Source organism: Oryza brachyantha, chromosome 2, assembly GCF_000231095.2.
Source record: "Oryza brachyantha chromosome 2, ObraRS2, whole genome shotgun sequence".
NCBI lineage: Eukaryota > Viridiplantae > Streptophyta > Magnoliopsida > Poales > Poaceae > Oryza > Oryza brachyantha.
Window position 1 is genome coordinate 13,272,248 of NC_023164.2, and position 18,176 is coordinate 13,290,423.

The following is an 18,176-nucleotide window of genomic DNA, read 5'->3' on the forward strand; positions in this document are numbered from 1 at the left end:
ATGGATTAGCCCCTCCAAACCAATAGCCCTTGACTCAGGTTGATGGAATAGTGCTTGCCTCTCCTGGTCACTAGAGACTCGTTGCACGTACAGATGCGCGGTGGCGAGAAGAGCGACTATATATCAACGCAACAACGATCAATTCTCCTTTTTTTTTCACCCCTAGGGTTCCTTCGTCATTTAAAGGGTTTGATCAGTTTTCAATGACGCTGGTGTAGTTCGGATATGTGTATATGTTTATTAGGGTGATTGGTGCTTCTAATTATTCTATGTTTTGCAAAAAAAAAAATCTAAAGAAACTTCTTGGTCCTTTCGTGTGCTCGTAGTTTTCTTATTTTCGCACTGGAAAATAAGTTCTGAACCATATACTGTGTTACTACAGGAATATTGTATCATACTTATAAAAATCAAGTAGCAGTGTACTCCGTATTATAATAGACAACGTTGTTGATATTTTGGACCATTCGTCTTATCAAAAAATTTTACGTAATCATCATTTATTTATTACAGTTAGATTTACTTAATGTTTTTTAATTATAATTTGCATTTTTCATATATTTTTTTAAAAAATAGAATAAGACATGTGTCACAAGACCGGTGGTGCCATTTACTAAAATAAGAAGAGATTATCTAGAAGACTCAACTTTATATGATTTACATCATTTGCGTTTCTTTTAATCAGTCATCCAATCATGAACTAGGTTAGATCATTTAATGAAAAAAATCAAAGCGTCGATTGTTTTTTTTGATAGAGCTAACGAGTAAATCTATTAAATGTCATCTCAATTCTCATATCAAAAAATCGAGAGTAGAAAAATACCATCAGAAGTATACCGAGTAGTTTAGTTTAATAATCTAGATATGTAATTTTTAAATTTACTTATCCGCTCCCAAGCTTAAAAGACCGCCCTTGTATTCTACTCGTATCTCTATAATCAATTAGATAATCCACTTCAATAATTCAGTTAACAATATGATTCAATCGGGTCAGTCTCGACCCATCCAATGACGCAAAAGATCAATAATGAGTAAAGTTACATATACTGAATAATGGTACATTAGTTGGCATTTTTTATGCTGAAATCGTCATAAATAAAGTGTTTACGGTGCCTCCTCTGCAATATATACAAGGATGAGAAGGTGCCCGGTCATAAAAAAATAAGTATCCCGGCGCAGGACAAGATGGAAAAGACCCTACTTGCCAAACGTCAGACATATAACGTCAACCGTTTACTCTTCTCTTTATCTTGACTTGCAAATATCATTGCCGAGTATGAACTGCATTACTGCATGCCATTGGCTCGTAAAAAATGCAGGCTTTGCATTGCAATGTTAAGAAGTTACAGGAGCCGCATCTTCAGTCAAATATCTCCTGGGCTTCGATTTTGCTGTGCTGGCTGCAGGGTTTAGTAAAAGGTGAATGAACCAATCAACAAGTGTATGAATGCACCAAAGTACCAATACACACACACACACACAATGTGGAGAGTGCACACTTACTGTTCATCCTTGGAGACTCGGTAGTATTTCTCGGCGAGCTGTCTCTGGCCAATAAGCTGAGCAAACCTCTCGTCGTGGGTGATTACAATCAGCTGGAAGTTCTCCTGTCCTTTCCTGCTCTCCATTATTCTGCATCAGACAGGACGGCATATGCACAGTTATGCTACAAGCTCCAGTTGATGGTAACAAAATAGTAGATCTGTAGTTACGAAAAGGAATACCTCAAAAGGGCAGCAGCGAGGCTCTCTGCATTAGGCCCATCTAGATTAGTGGTGGGCTCATCTAGAGCTAATATGCCACAGTTCAGACAGAATGTTTCTGCCAATGCCAGTCTGATTATAAGAGAAGCAAGCACCTGAACAGTAGTGTAGATAACTCTGTAAGACATTGCACAGCATATCGTCACACAATCATTCCAGACTTCCAGTACTTGTCCAACAGGTGTACTACTTAAAAAGAAGACAAAATCTGACATTAGATCGGCTGGACTACCAGCCAAAAATAAAGACGGTAAAATTTACCTTCTGGCCAGCACTGCAGCGCCCTCTCATTTCCAGTTCAGCATCACCTGTTTGCATGACAACCTAAAAGGAAGGTGAAAACAAGAAAATCCTGACAGACAATCCAAGCAAGCTACAAATCAAGGCTTAGCTAATTTCTCTTACACGATAGCTGTATGATCGAGAGCCAGCACCATCAGAATCAGAATTAATGCTTATATAGTCGATATCTTGGCCCCGATAAGTCTGCTGCCACAATTCCTTAATTATTTTGTTTATCTCCTCCATTTTCATAGTGTGGAACCGCATAAGAGCCCTAGCAGAAAATAGAAGCACAAACTTTGTAAAATGCAGATGGATGAAGCTTCCTACCCAAAAAACATAAAAAAAACAAAAAACAAGTATCTGCACATTCTACTAATGTACAGGTATGCATATTTTAAGCATCTTTGTGGTCAACCTCCTGATTATTCTAATCTGCATCTTTTTGGTTGTGCTTGCTATGCGCTTCTTGCACCATGTGAGCGTACAAAGCTGACAGCGCAGTCCATTGAGTGTGTTTTTCTAAGGTATAACATAAGGGTTATCATTGTTGGAATCCTGTCGGTCATCGAATGAGGATTTCTCAGGATGTTACTTTTGATGAGTCGCGTCCTTCCTTTTCACGTCCCAGCTCCACATCCTCCCATGATGACTCTTGTTTCTCACTTTTCCTGATACCCATTTACATACTCCACATACCCCTGTTCGTGCTATCATCCCTCTTCCTGCATCCTCCTCACCTGCAGCCTTCTTATGATGATTATGCATCTTATGTGCTTCCTCTTGCTCAGGTTTATAGTCATAGACATTGTGTTATGGAGCCTTCTAAAGATTCTTCTCCTGTTGCTTCTCCTAGATATAATCTTCGTGATCGTAATTTAGTTACGATTCGTCCGGAGGATCGTTATGCTTATGTTGTTGCTATCCTTGTTGAACCTAGTTCTTATCGTGATGTTGTTCATTACAAATGGCAACATGCAATGGCAGAGGAGCTTGCTGCACTTGAGCGTACTGGTACTTAGGAGATTGTTCCATTGCCGTCTCATGCTCGTCCCATCACCTGTAAGTGGATCTATAAGGTCAAGACTCATTCTAATGGAATTCTTGAATGCTATAAGGCTTGTCTTGTAGCGCATGGTTTCCAACAGGAGTATGGATGTAACTATGATGAGGCTTTTGCTCCTGTGGCTCACATGACCATTGTTCGGACACTTATAGAAGTAGCTTCTGCTCGACATTGAAATATCACAACTTGATGTCAAGAATGCTTTTCTCAATAGGAAATTGCATGAAGAGGTTTACATGCAGCCACCGTAAGGCTATTCTATTTCTGAGGGTATGGTTTGTCGTCTTCGACGCTCTCTTTATGGGCTGAAGTAGGCTCGTTGTGCTTGGTTCCAGCGGTTTTCCTCCGTGGTCACAGAAGCTGGTTTCTTAGCTAGTGCTCATGATCCTGCACGCTTTGTTCATACTTCGCCTCGTGGTCACACCATCCTACTCTGTGGATGACATGATAATCACGGGTGATGATGTTGAGTTTATTGCTTTTGTTAAAGCGCGTCTCAATTAGTAGTTTCTTATGTTTGATCTTGGTTCTCGTCGCTATTTCTTGGCATTGAGATTTCATCTACTGCCAAGGGATTATCTCTCTCAAGCCAAGTATATTCGGGATCATTTGGATAGGGCATCTCACTGATCATCGCAATGTTGAGACTCCCATGGAACTTAATCTTCGTCTTTTTGCTACCGATGGTGAGCCGTTAGCAAATCCTACTTGCTATCATCACATCGTAGGGAGTTTCGTTTATCTTGGTGTCACTTGTCCTAATATTTCATACCCTATGCATATTCTCAACCAATTTGTTTCAACACCCACACAACTTCACTATAGTCATCTTCTTCGTGTGCTTCATTATCTTCGTGAGACTATCTCTCGTCTTTTCTTTCCTCGCTCCACATCTTTACATCTTTAGGGTTATTCTGATGCTACTTGGCTATTGATTCCTCTGATCGTAGACCTCTTTCTGCTTTTTGTGTTTTTGTTGGTGGTTCCCTCATTGCTTGGAAGACAAAGAAACAAACAACAGTTTCTCGTTCTAGTGCTGAGGCTAAATTGCGAGCTATGGCACTTTTAACGGCAGAGGTTACTTGGTTATGATGGTTACTTAAGGATTTTGGTGTTTCTTGACTTCACCGACATTTTTATTGTTGGGCAGTACGGGTGCTATTAGTATTGCTCGTGATCCTATAAAACGTGAGCTTATTAAGCATGTGGATGCTTCTTATATGTACAGGATCAGGTGGTTGCTCTTTGGTATGTGCATGTGGAGCTTATTAAGCATTTGGAGAAGCCAGTTACAAATTCCATTACACACAACCTCTAAACATAAGTGAATGTCGCTCCCACAACCCTCTCGAACCTTTTGAACCCTATTTTGTCGCTCTCACGACCCTCTCGAACTTTTTGAACCCTATTCTCACCCAATACGAAGTATAGTAATGCTCTTGTGCCCTAATAACTTCTAATTCCTTTGGATGAGCGCCTCACACTTTTAGCTTAACATTTTATGACCTATTGGGTATTTATGTGCCCATACAAATCCTACTCAGAACAGAAGTAAAACTGCTAATCCTAATAGAGTAATAGACTGCTTAGGTGCCATTTTATTTTTTTTCTTTCCCTAGTCTTACTTGATTTCAGTTGCTTCTTTCTCTAGATACATGGGCCATACGGCCGGCATACACTGAACAGTGAGTGTTATGGCAGACTTAGGACCTATACTTTTACACAAGTGGGCTTTGCATATAACCTGTTGACCCAACAGCACTTTTGGTGGCATGTTTTTAACTAATGCATTTCATCTTTCTTATGTTCATCACAGATAGTACATAAGAATTTGATGATAGTAAAATTTGATAATTCAGGTTCATAAGACAGCAAAACAAATACACAATTTGCTTGGCAGAGAAAACTAGGGGATTTCAATATGCCCAGTTTAAAGGCATTTGGACGTGCACAAATCTGATAGGTATGGCAATAAACATTTTCAAATTTCCATCAACTAAACCTGATGTGATAATCAGAACTAGGATAAGCAGACACAACATTTTGAGTCTATTAATATATAGATGAAAGCAAAGTCTACAATGCAAGGAACAAAAGGATGCTTCAATATGCAGGTCTACTGGCTTATATACTAGACAATATACAAGTAATGAGTGCCCCCTACCTGTTAGCATATATATAGGTTAGATCTAAGAATCTTCAATTACTGGTAATGCTCGTAATCAATACTAGGAAGGTGACCCCACAAGAACCATTTACTCACTTGGCAATTTTTTAAACCTTACTTATTTAAGTAAAAAAGTGTACTCACTTATCCAATGCAGCATAGTATCGGTCCAAGTCCTTGTTTGCCATCTCAGTTGTCTGCAGCCACATCATAGTTTAGATCAAGCAACAAGATCAAAACAAAATAAAATGGACCTGGACATTCATGCCATCAACCTTTAGCTGAAGAAGTTGGTTAAAGTATCGCTTCTCGATATCCTTGTATTGCGTCTGTTTAAGTTCAAGCTTGTGTTTTGAAATATTACTTTGATAAACAGACTGTGTTCCTTGACACCTATTATACTGCATAATGCCCAGAAAATTAGTATGATTGCAACCTTGTTAGTAAAATTCCCTTTAAGTTCAATAGTTCGTTATTGAAATATGTGAGCATGACACATTTAGAAATACAAGCATAATCTCATATAATGTATGCTCATGATTTCAGAAACATAACATTGGAAATGCCATCTTATTACAGCCAACTTTATCAGTTATCTTAAACGAGAGAAACAAAATACCTCTGAAAGAAGCCTCTCTTTTTCTTGTGAATGTTGCTTAAGATCAGCTTCTATAGTATGCAGGCTACCAATGGAAATTGCTTTTTCCTCAAGTAATTCTATTTCACGAGTGAGTCGTTCCACTTCAGCCTTTGTTTTCCTGTAGTTAAGGTTGTCATCAATGTTTCTTTTCAATTGATCTTGGCTCTGCAATAGCTCTTGGCTCCGCTTTAACTCTGTCTCTTTTTCATTCTTTGTTTCCTTACATTTCTGTAGATCAGACTGTTTTTGAGCACGCTTTTCATGCAGTGACTTAAGCTTCTCATCCTTCTTTGAATTCAGGTACCTAAGAGGATTCAGAGGTAAACATACATAATAGAATTCGAACAAACTAAAAATAAGGGGAAATATAAGCCATATACTCTTTGATCCGATCATTGTGTGCCTCGAGTGCATCAATTTCCTGCTGGAATTCCATTTTTCTTTCTGCCAGCTGATGATACTCCTGATCAAGTTTTTCTTTCAAAGCTTCATGCTCTTGCATTAAGTTCGCTCTTTCTTTAGACAATGGACCAAGAGCCTCTTCTAAATGCTGCATAATTGAGGAACAAAATATTACATACACATTTCATCATTTTGAATAAGCCAAAGAGTAAACATGTCATTGATGAACAAAATGAGCCCCAACAAAATGAACAAAATACACATTTCATCAGTTTACATGATAACAGATCAAGTGATCCAAAGGCATATCCTGGAAAGAGGCCAATGCTGAGTGCTGAGTATTAATTGCAGTCCAGTAAAAACCAGCCAGTAAGCTTCTCGGTTCCACATCATCAAAAGTAATTTTAGTATTTGTGTACCAAAATTGTTTATCAAAATGATCAGAAGCTCTAAGGCTCTAAACTAATGGAATAGCACGATAGCAGCATGTATATCAGTGTATGTCGTTCCAAGATAACATATGACCCCAGTAAACTAGGAGTACATGCAAATCTGTTATATCATCCAATCTGGAATGGACATAGGTTCAAAAAAACATGAACCCTGGAATTAACGACATAAAGGACAGGATTAAGTGAGCGATTGTGCACTGTAGAGAGTCAGTCAGTCAGGAGTACCTTCTCTTCTAAGGTTAGATCTTCTTTCTCCTCAGCTAGACGTTCCAAATCCTCTTCAGCTTTTTTAAATCTTAGCACAGCACCTGAAGCTTTTAGCTTCTCTTCCCTAACATCGTGCCATCGCATCTGAGCATTGGTCAGATCATCAGTCAGTGTTCTTTGTTGATCCCTTAGATCATCCACTTCATTATTCAATGTGTTCCTGTCAGATAGATGGCAATATCAACCAAAGTGAAGCTTCCAAGTAAAGTCATGAAGGAAATAAAGAGGAGCAATTAATTAAACTGCTTCAAGATGGTAACTGAAGAATATATTATTATATTTGTAGAATCTAAATATATTTGCAACACATCAAAAGACAAAGCATCTAAACATCTCCAATAACCAGTTTGTGCGCTTGTTTCTAGAGGTAGCCCCTGAGAAAAAAAGGAGCTATGCATGCAACTGTGTAACAGGTATAGGCGGCCACTGAAAAAAAGGGACTCTACATGCATACCTGTGTAATAGGTAGTTGCCTCTGTTAGATCAGAAAAGTAATGTCTATGGGACAAGTCTGTATGGGTGCGTCCTTCATTAAAACACTACTTGATAGTTCCAAAAATCAAGGGCATCAATTAGGTCAGTAAGCATTTAACTTGGTAGCTACAGCAATTTATGTGACACATTCACCCTGTAAAGCTTAAGTGCTAGAATTTTTTTCTAGGCCCCTAGGATAAATCGTGAATAAAACATTCTAGTGGATTTAGTTCCTTCAAGAACTCTTTCTGTAAATTTCCAAACAGAGTATTATGTTTTTGGGGCCATTGGCACCAGCTCCTATATGAGTATTAGTAAGCTTACTCCTCTCTGAGAATCAGATTACCTTGTCCTCTGCACAGAGTTCAACTCCAGCTGGATTTGCTCCAAAGGTTTCACACCTTGGCCACGACAATCAAGCTTATATTCAAGATCTTGAACTTGTGGTTCTAATTGATGTATCTCCTGTATGTGCCTCTCAATCGTTTCAATTGGCTGTAGCAATACATGCACTGCATCCTTGTCCATTTTAACTTGAGCAAGAACACTGACAAGCTGCAATGAAGGATCACATATGGAAATTGTAAACAAAAGTACATCTCAGATATAAATATCTTTGTCAATAGTGATTGTATCTGTACCTGTAGCTAACTGAAATATAAAGCTATGATTTCACGCGACAAACGCAGATATAAATATGATTAAAATATTTTCTCCAAAGCAAGTATTGCTATGTAAAATACAAGACGAAGTCATCAGCTAACAATAAACTATATGCTTTTCCTCAATTTCATGAAGAGAGATCCATCCTAGCGCTAAACTGAGAAGAGAAGAACACCAAAACATGCTTTATGTCAATGCAATGTGCCAAGAAATAACTACATGCCCTCTGGAAAAGATATAGCATACTGTAGGTTAGGAGTATACTGATTTAATACTACATGAGGGGGCAAGGGATCAATAGAATTGTGCCTAATGAGCTGTTTAATACTACATGAGGGGGCAAGGGAACTGTGCCTCATGAGTTGCGAATCGCTATGAGGACCAAAATTCGAGCTCAAAGTTATTCCAGTTTGGATTGGACCAGAGAAGCAGAGTTCATCCAAGTCATCGGGTTCTACTGTCTGCAATTTGTTTAACATCTGAAGTAAAACAGAGTTGTGTTAATAACAGAAAACTAACATCATCAAATGTTTGTGCCTTCTCACATTCATCTGCCAAAAGTTGTTTCAAATTATTCTCTCCTAAAGGTATAGTCTCTTTTCCCAGCTTCACAAATTCATCATAGGTTGACTGGAGGTTATTGAATTGCTGGAAGAACTCTTCAGCCTTTGAGCATTCCAAAGCCATCATGTTCATGCGCTCTGCAGTAGTTGCACATGTTGTCCTTTGCTGAAATACAACAGACACAAAGGAGAGAATATATGATGACTCTGACAAAGTATAAGGCTAAAAGACTATCTTATAATAATTATCAAATTAAACACCTTCTTTACAAATTGATCCTCTTCCTCAGGTGTGAAAGCGCGTTGACAGCAAGGGCACATGTGGTGCTCACGAGCCACTTTTTCAAAAGGATCATACATTTCCCGCATTCCCTTCGCTAAATTGAAGTTGCTGCATAAAGGCAGCAAGCATCAAATTAACACGGCAGGAGATAAGTAGACAATAAAATAGTTGAAATTGGTTATCAACTTTTTCTGTTTATCTCTTTCTTCCTGGGCATCTTTCAGAAGTTTGGGAAACATGTCAATGTCAGCAGAAATCTTTGTAATGGATCGAAGTTTGGACTCCACATAGCTTCTCTTTGCTGCAGTAAAATGTGTGTCAATAGAATGTATCATGGATTTAAAGACAAATAAATGTGCAAACCTTTTGTTAGTTTGACAAAAAAATGACTCATTTACATGACAACATCTATGATAGTTTCTCTTCAAAGTATGAGCACACATTAATTTATTATCCCTTTGGTGCCATCACAACTTCACAAGCATTGGTATTCCATCAAATTCATTGCACTGACGTAATATTATAGAATAAACCATCACCATCCATCTCACTGTTAAGTAGCTTCCTACAAAGGTGTGAAGTGACAACCTTAGTCCCACCATTTTAAGCACTCTAAGCAGAGCAGTAAAGCATGGACCCAACTGGTGTCGTACAGCATCACACAGGCAATGCAAGCCATGGTGGTCACATCTTAACTGGAGAATGAGATAAGGTCAACACCAGATGTTTAGACACCCTAGTTGATTCAAAGGCTATATGTAAAATAAAAAGAGATGCTTAGACACATGTCCACAATGTCACTATGTAAAATAAAAATATTCTCTCAATGCATGATTTCCTAATCCTCTACCGAGAAATGTCCCGGCAAGGTTAATCGCATGAATGGGCCTGCCAGTTTGGCTATCCAATCAAAGAGGACCAAACAAATCAATATAATTTGGGGTCAAAGGCAGTTGTTCCTGATCAAGAAGCATTCAATGAGCACAAACAACTAAAAAAAGAGAGAAGCACATAGCATGAACTGCATCCGCTGGTCCGTGTGGAAGGCACACCTAGACACCTAGTTTGATTTGATCTGACATGGAGGGAAATGATCAATTACAGTGAGCGACTGCTGTGTGGAGCAGTCTCATCTTGTGTGGCATTATAACAGCAGCAAGGAAGCAGACCTCATAATTAGGGAGAAATCATGATTCATGCACAATGGGGACATCATCATAAGCATTAAGAGGAGAGAGCAAGGAAGAGAAGGAAGAGATCAAGTAAGAGGGCAAGGGAAAAATTGCATCTCTGATATTATCCCACCTCAATGGAGACCAATAGCTGCAAACGGTGGAAATACAGAAATGGTATTTCACATGTTTGCACAAGCACAAGCCAGTCTGATCCTAAGTGTTTCTCTCACTTTGTATGTTTACAATGTTAACATCTGCTATGTCAGAAAAGTTCCACGGACACTACTTTTGGAAGGTTTTAACAAGGCAGGGATGAGATTGTCCCCTAGTTCTCAGAATGGGGACAATGATCTCCGGACGAGGATCGTGACATAGTTCCATGTAACCATCCTAATTTCCCCTAACTAAAATATCCTCAGTAGTTTTCAATTATTCTTATTTATTAGAATAGGAATGTGCTTTTCAGATTAGCCTAAAATGTAAAAGGAAAAATCAAATGCATACACTATATACTTAGTCAGCAGGAAATGAATCTCAGTTTAAAAATAGCACATTACACATGAAATTCAAGGAGACATAGCCGGTTCTGCCCCAATTTTAATTGTTCAAATCTCACATCATAGTGGAGCTTTTAGATATGAAAAAAGTCACATAAAACTATGCGATTTGATATTAAATAATTATAACTGTGCAGTAATAATATCTGAATTTACCATCCAATTCCTTTTGAAGCTTTGATAAGTGGCTCCTAGCATCACGTATTTTCATCTGCACTAATTTCAATTCTTGCTCTGCTTCCCGAGATTTTGAGTTCAAATCATCATATTCTCTTTCTACAGACCTGAGACAACAAGAGTTTCATGCCATTATCAAATGCAACAATAACAAACAGAGGTCTCCATGCGCATTATTCTCACATTTATTACTAGGATGGATTGGCATAAACATGATAGTTCAAGTGTGTGTGGGATTAATCATTAAGCATTTTTTGACAAATGCATAATCATGTTTACAAGTTATAACTCAAACGGAAAAGCTTGCATTCGATGTACATCAGCTAATCGTGCACATGATTTACCAAAATATATATGAGTAGTTGAGTACAGACAGTTAAAGACTGCTAGTACTACTACTACCTATCAGTAGGCCAGTGATTGATGGAAGAGAATAATCAGAGATAGTGTGTGCAAACTAAAGCTTGACATAGGTAAATTAAACTGAGGACAGCAACCAATAATGAAATTACTGATTATATCACTGGTTGAAACACATATAAACAAAACAGAATAGCACAAACCCAAAGACTGGACTGATCTCCTTATTAAGATCCTTCTCTGAAGGAAGACGGCCCTTAAGAACACTTCTGATTTTGTTCTCATGCTCATCAACTCTGCATTTTACACATTATGTGTTATTTGAATTTTTCATTCAGAAATATTTATTATCTAGGAATAGAACAAAGTGAATCATAAAACAGATAGGATTAAAAGGAGAAAGCAAGAAACATGCATCTTCTTAATTTTCTTCTTGCATTGTTCCAACTCATCCTTCTTCAAGTCTAGCAGTACTCTGTCATTGGAATCACTCATTATGTTATCTTTTTCCCGCTGAAGTGCTTTTATCTTCTCGTCCAAGCTAAATATCTCTGTGCGCTTCTGAGTTATAATCAAATCATAGTTCCTGTCCCCCAGGGCAAGAGCTTTCCTCTCAACTTCAATTTGCTATGCAAATAAGATGGATGAGTTAGTTACCTTTCTCAAATACAAATAATTTCATCAGAATTAAGAATGACATATTTTGAGACAGCAAAGCATGTTGAGCGAAATGTAACCAAAGCCCAAGGGTGCAAGAGCCAGTAAAAGGTTTATGGACAGCTTTGTCTAAACTGTCTAATGATGTAACATTTCTTTCTACTTCTGAGTGTTTACAAGATCTGTAATATTTGGTTAGCAAGTACCAGATATCTCTCCTTTTCATCAATACGGGGCAGATTATGCTTTGAAAGGTCCAATTCCGCAGCATCACGTTCATTCTCTTTATCTTTCATGCGTCTTGAAATACCTTTCTGAAAATTATCCATATGTTAAAGAAATATCATTTGTTTCAAGATACAATTTGCTGAAGATCATAATTGTTCTTGTCCCGTATCCTTTTCCTGACTAACCTTGGAGGCAACCTTAGATTCTATCTGGCCAACAACTTCAGAGTAGCGAGTATTTACTTCAAGATAGCGTCCCCAGAGAAACTGCTTCTGTGCCTCATTAGATTTCTGGTAAAAAAGAATTGGAATTTTTATTGTTAAAACACATGCTTGTGAAGAAACAGGTGGATTCAATTCAATATTAACTCAACAGAACTCACTGCCTAATTGAGCAAATGATTCAAATAGATTCAGTAACCTCCTTCCTCCAACAAAAAAATTTTCGAAACATAATTTATACATAAATGCCACACCAAACGGGGTAACAATTATGGAGTGGACGCAGATAAAGCACACTTCATCGATTGAATTCCAGAATACATTGAATAAGTATTCTCACCTTCTTATCCTGCAAATCATCGTTAAGATTTGACAGTTTTGCTTTGATTGTGTTTGTAAGGTGCATGGCAGCAGCATCGGTTAAAGGAGCATCAGGAATTGGCCCAAGATTATGTTTGGTGGAGATCTTTCTGATGGTTGTGTCCCGTTCACGCTTCAGTGACATGTGAGCCTGAAAGCCACATATTTGGTTTAATTTATAAGCTTTTTACACCATAATGCAATGTCCAGTGGTTAATTACAACTGCTACAATCACAAAAGGAAGAAACAAAATATGACAAACTTACATCAGCTTCTGCCTGGAGCCTTCCTATATCTTGCGACAAACCATTTATGGCCTCATCCAGGGAGGATCTCGTTGTATTTTCATCATCCACATCTCTTTGTAGTTTACTGATCTTAATATCCAGTGATGCAATTCTTTCTTCAAATTTCATTTGCCACTCTCTTAGTTCATCATCAGTATCTAAACAAAACCGGGGTCGATTGTTGTTATGGTGAAGAAAATTAATAGGCCGAAGGGCACACTAAAAAGTCACTTACCTTCATTTTCCTCAGAAAGAGCAGCATACTGTTGCTGCTGAAGTGTAAAATATGTAGTTCTAGCTGATGAACCGGATTTAATTTCCTGTTGGAGCCCCCTCAAGTCAGTCAAACTTTTTTCCGTGCGGCGAACTTTATCTTCAACACCTTGGATGTTTGTTCTCAATTCCTCCATTTGGATTTTTAAGGCATCTGACTTCTCCTGATCTTGAGCAATATTGTCACGGAGCTGTCAAAGTAGGGAGATAAGTAAAATTAAGAATAATTTGCACTTTAAATAAACTCTGATAGATGTCTTAAGATAACTTCCATGGAACAACTTTTACTGTTTTGCTGAAAGCAAATAACAACAATGCAAAGATTAAAGTCAAAGTTTTAAGTTCAGTGAAAAGTATAAAATATATGAAACCTTAAATTGCAAATTAAATTTTTTTGCATTTGGGCCACTGAATTTTTATTATAGTGTGTGTTTATGTTACAAGTAGCAACATTATATTTTCTCTAGAATACTGTACAGTATGAAACTGTATTTCATGATGAAATCAAGTTGTACTGATTTCATGATAATTAACTAAACATTGATGTTAAACTTAAAAATGAGGCAAAGACCTTCCGTAAATCAAGAATTTTCTAAACCCAAGCACCCTCAAAATGAGATTGGGGCATCAGGCCAAGGAGCAAAAAGGAAAATACAAGTGTGACGATAGAAGAGGAAAGGGTAGGTTAAATTCCTTGGATTCCACAGAAAAACTATAATATCCTTTATACATCTCTCTGACATATGGGTCAGGCCCACTTGTTAGTGAGAAATCAGTAGCATGTAAGGGACTAGGCAGACTTATCAGGGGTCAAGGAATATCAGATGAATCTGCAGATGCTGGGTCTTGCAACTCTGAATACATATAAGAATGAATGTTTCGGAAAATGTTAGAATAGTGAGTTGTCAAATGACTTTATTAATTGCCAAATGTGTACAGCATTTGTGCATTCTTTACCGTTACCATCATTAAAATCAGCAGAAAGAATGAAAATGTAAATCAACCATCTTTATAAAAAAATAACTAGGATAAATCTACCCATTAACATACCTTCTGGCACAAATGCAGGACGAAACAAATCCCTTCAATTCCTTTTAGTTATTAATAATCATTTTTAAAATCATTTTTGTATCTCAAAGATCCATAAAAAACATTGGCCCAACCCTTGGAAAATAAGCAAAAAACAAAGGTATTGCACCATGGCAAGTTGCTCTTGGTAGCATAAACAAAAGGCTTCATTTAAGAGCGATCTAGCCTGAACTGTTGAACAGAAGATTGCAATACCCTATATGCTTGATCTTTTAGAGTCTGGAGGTTCTCCAGCTTTAACCTAAAAGTCTTGATCTCCTGTGCTTGGTCCTTGTGAAGTTTTTTTATGACTTCGAGAGCTTTGGTATAACTGCAAATTGAATAAAGAAAAGATGCCAATCATAATAATAAAAATAACAACAATAATAAACGCTTCAAATAATAATAATAATAAACGCTAGAGAATAAACTATGTCAAAGCTACTGACACGTTTCAACAAGTAAAAAATTATTATACTGTGATGCTTGAATAATAATAAACGCTAGAGAATAAACTACCTCAAAGCTATTGCCACGTTTCGACGAGTAAAAACTTACTATAACATTCTCCAAGTAAACACAAAGTACTAATTCAAGTACCGGGTGGCAGAAAAGATGTCATCAAACTTTTTCTTAAGTGTTGATGGATCCTGCAATGGCCAATTGGACTCATCTTGGTGCACAAATATAACATTCTCCAGTATAGCCTTTGAAACACCCATTAAAGCTGGAATCTCCCTATCCATATCAGCGCATCTGTAGCTGAGACAGACCTTCTGAATTCAGCAATAACAAAAACAAATGATGCTATGAGTACATAAAACATTTTAACCTGAAGTATTCAACAGATATAACACTCTTGTTAGGATTAATTTGTGGTTACTGTACTGTGTTACGCTATGCTTATTTCTAACTTTGCCGTATGAATCATCATAGTCGTTTAACAATCAAATAAAGGCTAGAGAAAAATATGCTATGCAATCATCATGCTGGTCACAATTATCTCATCTTTTTGGAACACAACAACATTGTCCTTTCATCTTCGATTGAAGCAAAAACAGTTTAGCAAACACTAAAATCTCTATAAGCAGTTTGTGAGACTATCATAATCCACCTCATGCCAAACGAACCCATGGTGACACAAATCATTGCCTTGTTTAAATATATTATTTCGAACAAATAAAGAAGTACGGAATTTCCATTGTCTAGATTCACATGTATCCATATTTTCTATGTGCAACAATCACTCTTAGTGTACTTGTGAATATGAGGTTACAGAAAGCACAAGCTGTCCTAAAGAAGATTTTCTATGATCGGACAAATACAAAGCAAAGAATGAAGGAATAAGACGCATTTGTTGATATGAGAAGTTGCATTATTAATGTGATGTTTTGATTTTCAATCAATTCAAAAATCTATTGGTATGCAATACAAAGGGAGTAAAGGAGGGTATTTCAATTGTTTTATGGTATGGAGAAATTGAGACAAAAGCTTTTTCCCAGATGGCTATGAACTTCCAGCTATTTTAATTTGTGAAAACAGTTATAATCACCACAAGCTCACAGCTAAGGTTTACTGGACATGGACAATAAAAGGTGCAAGTGTACTCATGGGCATCTTTGTACATAACCATGGGAATAGTATTTACTTTAAGGAAGTTCAACAGGCAGATACATGTATAGCAATAGAAACTGCAGCATGTGATGGATATGTTTAACAAATAATTGGCAAAGTTAACCTTGAGTTAGAAACAACAATAGAAGTGAGAGTTCATTTTTGGGTTACAGGTCATGAGGCATGTAAAAATCCTCCAATGACATATTGGCAAAGTTTTTTCCCCCAGTTGGCACTGGAGCTTCAAGGATATTTGTAACCACAAACTTCCCCAACATATCAATATAGTTAAAACAAAAAAAATCTCAAAGGCATAGCTCACACAGAGCAACTTGAAAGCAAAAGGGAAACAGCAAAATGAGGACCTCGCCCGTGTGTGGATTTATAGTCTGTAGGACACTCTCGATTGCTTTAAACTCCATTTTTGATGCCTTCTGAGTAAGCTGGAAGGAGCGGATGCACACCACGTCCTTTCCTGTTGCCGTCTTAAATCTCAGCTTAATCTGCCCTTTTGTCTCCGTCTCACCTGCCACCTGCACATCCCACAGCACCAACTGGTGTAAAATAACTCCTAGCAGAACCAAGAACAGAACAAGCACATAAACAACCCTCTCAAAAGAAAGTATGAAAACAACCTTGAAATCAGCGTCAGTCCACAATAATCACCACCAAAAAGTTTCATTAACCCATTACCTTGGTACAAGCATGGCATTTCACACTCGACCGGCATTCAAGATTTCTCAATTGCACCAAACCCCACACTCTCCACCGGAGCCATCTCCAAACCGACTGCAGTAGAACCGCCGGAACAGGAAACCCAATACACCCTCTACCCAAATTAATCACACCGCCATTCCCAAATGCAGCCGAAACCCCGAGCCCAACACTAGCAGATAGACAAGCATTCCAATGCACAGCCAGCACAAGCAAGACTCCAGACGGTGGGGGTGAACCGTGTACTGCGTATCACCTTGGGGTCGTGCACGAAGGTGTGGCCGGAGCGGGAGTTCGGGGGCAGCTCGCCGGTGCAGGAGAGCTTCAGGCACTCGATGATCGTCTGCAGGAGGACAGCAACCAAAAAAACAAAATCAGTACACGCGCACGGATGGAGTCTCGTGGATTGGATTGGGAAGCTCACGGTTTTGCCGGCGCCGTTGGGGCCGACGATGAGGGTGAGGGGCTTGAAGAAGGTGATGACGTTCTTGTTCTCCGGGTCGAAGCTCCGGATCCCCTTGATCAGCATCTTGTCCACCGTGCTCATCCTGCCCTCCTCTTCCTCTTCCTCTTCCTCTTCCCCTTCGCCCGCCCCGTCCCCGCTCGCGGTCTACTTCGGAGTCACCTCCTCCTCCTCCTCCTCCGGGAAGAGGGGAGACTTGGAACCGGAGCTCGCGTTGCTGCTGCTGAGAACGATTCTACTCGCAACCCATCCGTTGCTCTAGCTCCGCCATGGATGGAAGACCAGGGAACGTTGGGGAGGGGGAGGAGGAGACGGATTGACGGGAAAAGGGGGGAAGGGGTCTCGCTTGCTTTCTCTGGGTTCTGTGGGTTTGGGGTTTTAGGGTTTTAGACTTCCTTTTTAATTTAATTTATTTTATGTATATTGGTTTTTTTCTTTTTTGAAACTATCGGTTTTAACGCACGTACAAAGATAATTATTAATTATTAGTTAACTTTCTACATCCTCATATGAGTAAATATGAAAAAAATCTAGATTACCCCCTGAGGTTTGGCATTATGGGTAATCCACCCCTAAGCTTTAAAATTGTCTAAACAACATCCTAAACTTTACAAACCTTTTAAAAAAAACCTCTGGCCTATTTTTGGGCGGTTTAATTTATCCCTAGGTGGTTTTTTGGATGGTTTTGTTTAGACGACTATCGGGTGAGAGGGCACTCACAAAATTCTTCCCTCTTTGTCAACCCTCACCAGGACATAGCTACATAAACTAGATACAATTCGTGACACAAAAGTTAAAAGGAATAGTTCATAAGATGGAAAAATAAAAGTAGACAAGAAAAAACCCTGAAAATTATGAAGCAACCTAAAATTGAAAACTACTAGCAGAGCTCCTTCCCCTCTTTCTTTAGTTCTTTAACTCTTACTAACATAAGAGATTCTCCTCTTTCTTTCTTTAGTTCTTGACTCTTACTAACATAAGAGATACATGATTTTGAAATTG

General features: G+C 38.3%; 1 protein-coding gene across 3 annotated transcripts; it reads right to left on the reverse strand.

The window, feature by feature from the left end:
- Positions 1-1,322: 1,322 nt before the first annotated feature.
- LOC102714261 (DNA repair protein RAD50) lies at positions 1,323-17,518 on the reverse strand. 3 transcript variants are annotated; one of them, XM_006647222.3, is made up of 27 exons: positions 17,136-17,518; positions 16,968-17,054; positions 16,363-16,530; positions 14,984-15,159; positions 14,600-14,714; positions 13,278-13,506; positions 13,022-13,200; positions 12,735-12,905; positions 12,359-12,463; positions 12,152-12,259; positions 11,704-11,915; positions 11,492-11,584; positions 10,908-11,035; positions 9,206-9,320; positions 8,998-9,127; positions 8,693-8,902; positions 7,857-8,065; positions 6,995-7,196; positions 6,296-6,465; positions 5,895-6,219; positions 5,551-5,676; positions 5,420-5,472; positions 2,166-2,316; positions 2,022-2,084; positions 1,722-1,855; positions 1,501-1,629; positions 1,323-1,397 (listed from the first exon to the last, which is right to left on the reverse strand). In XM_006647222.3, the coding sequence occupies exons 1-27, from the start codon at positions 17,256-17,258 to the stop codon at positions 1,358-1,360; spliced, it is 3,951 nt and encodes a 1,316-aa protein (XP_006647285.1). In that variant the 5' UTR covers positions 17,259-17,518; the 3' UTR covers positions 1,323-1,357. The 3 variants fall into 3 exon arrangements, 2 of the variants coding, with proteins under 2 accessions (XP_006647285.1, XP_015689437.1); XR_005811093.1 differs by lacking the exon at positions 1,323-1,397 and having other exon boundaries at positions 1,545-1,629; positions 1,722-1,877; XM_015833951.2 differs by lacking the exons at positions 1,323-1,397; positions 1,501-1,629 and having other exon boundaries at positions 1,764-1,855; positions 2,022-2,068.
- Between the last annotated feature and the right edge of the window lie 658 nt (positions 17,519-18,176).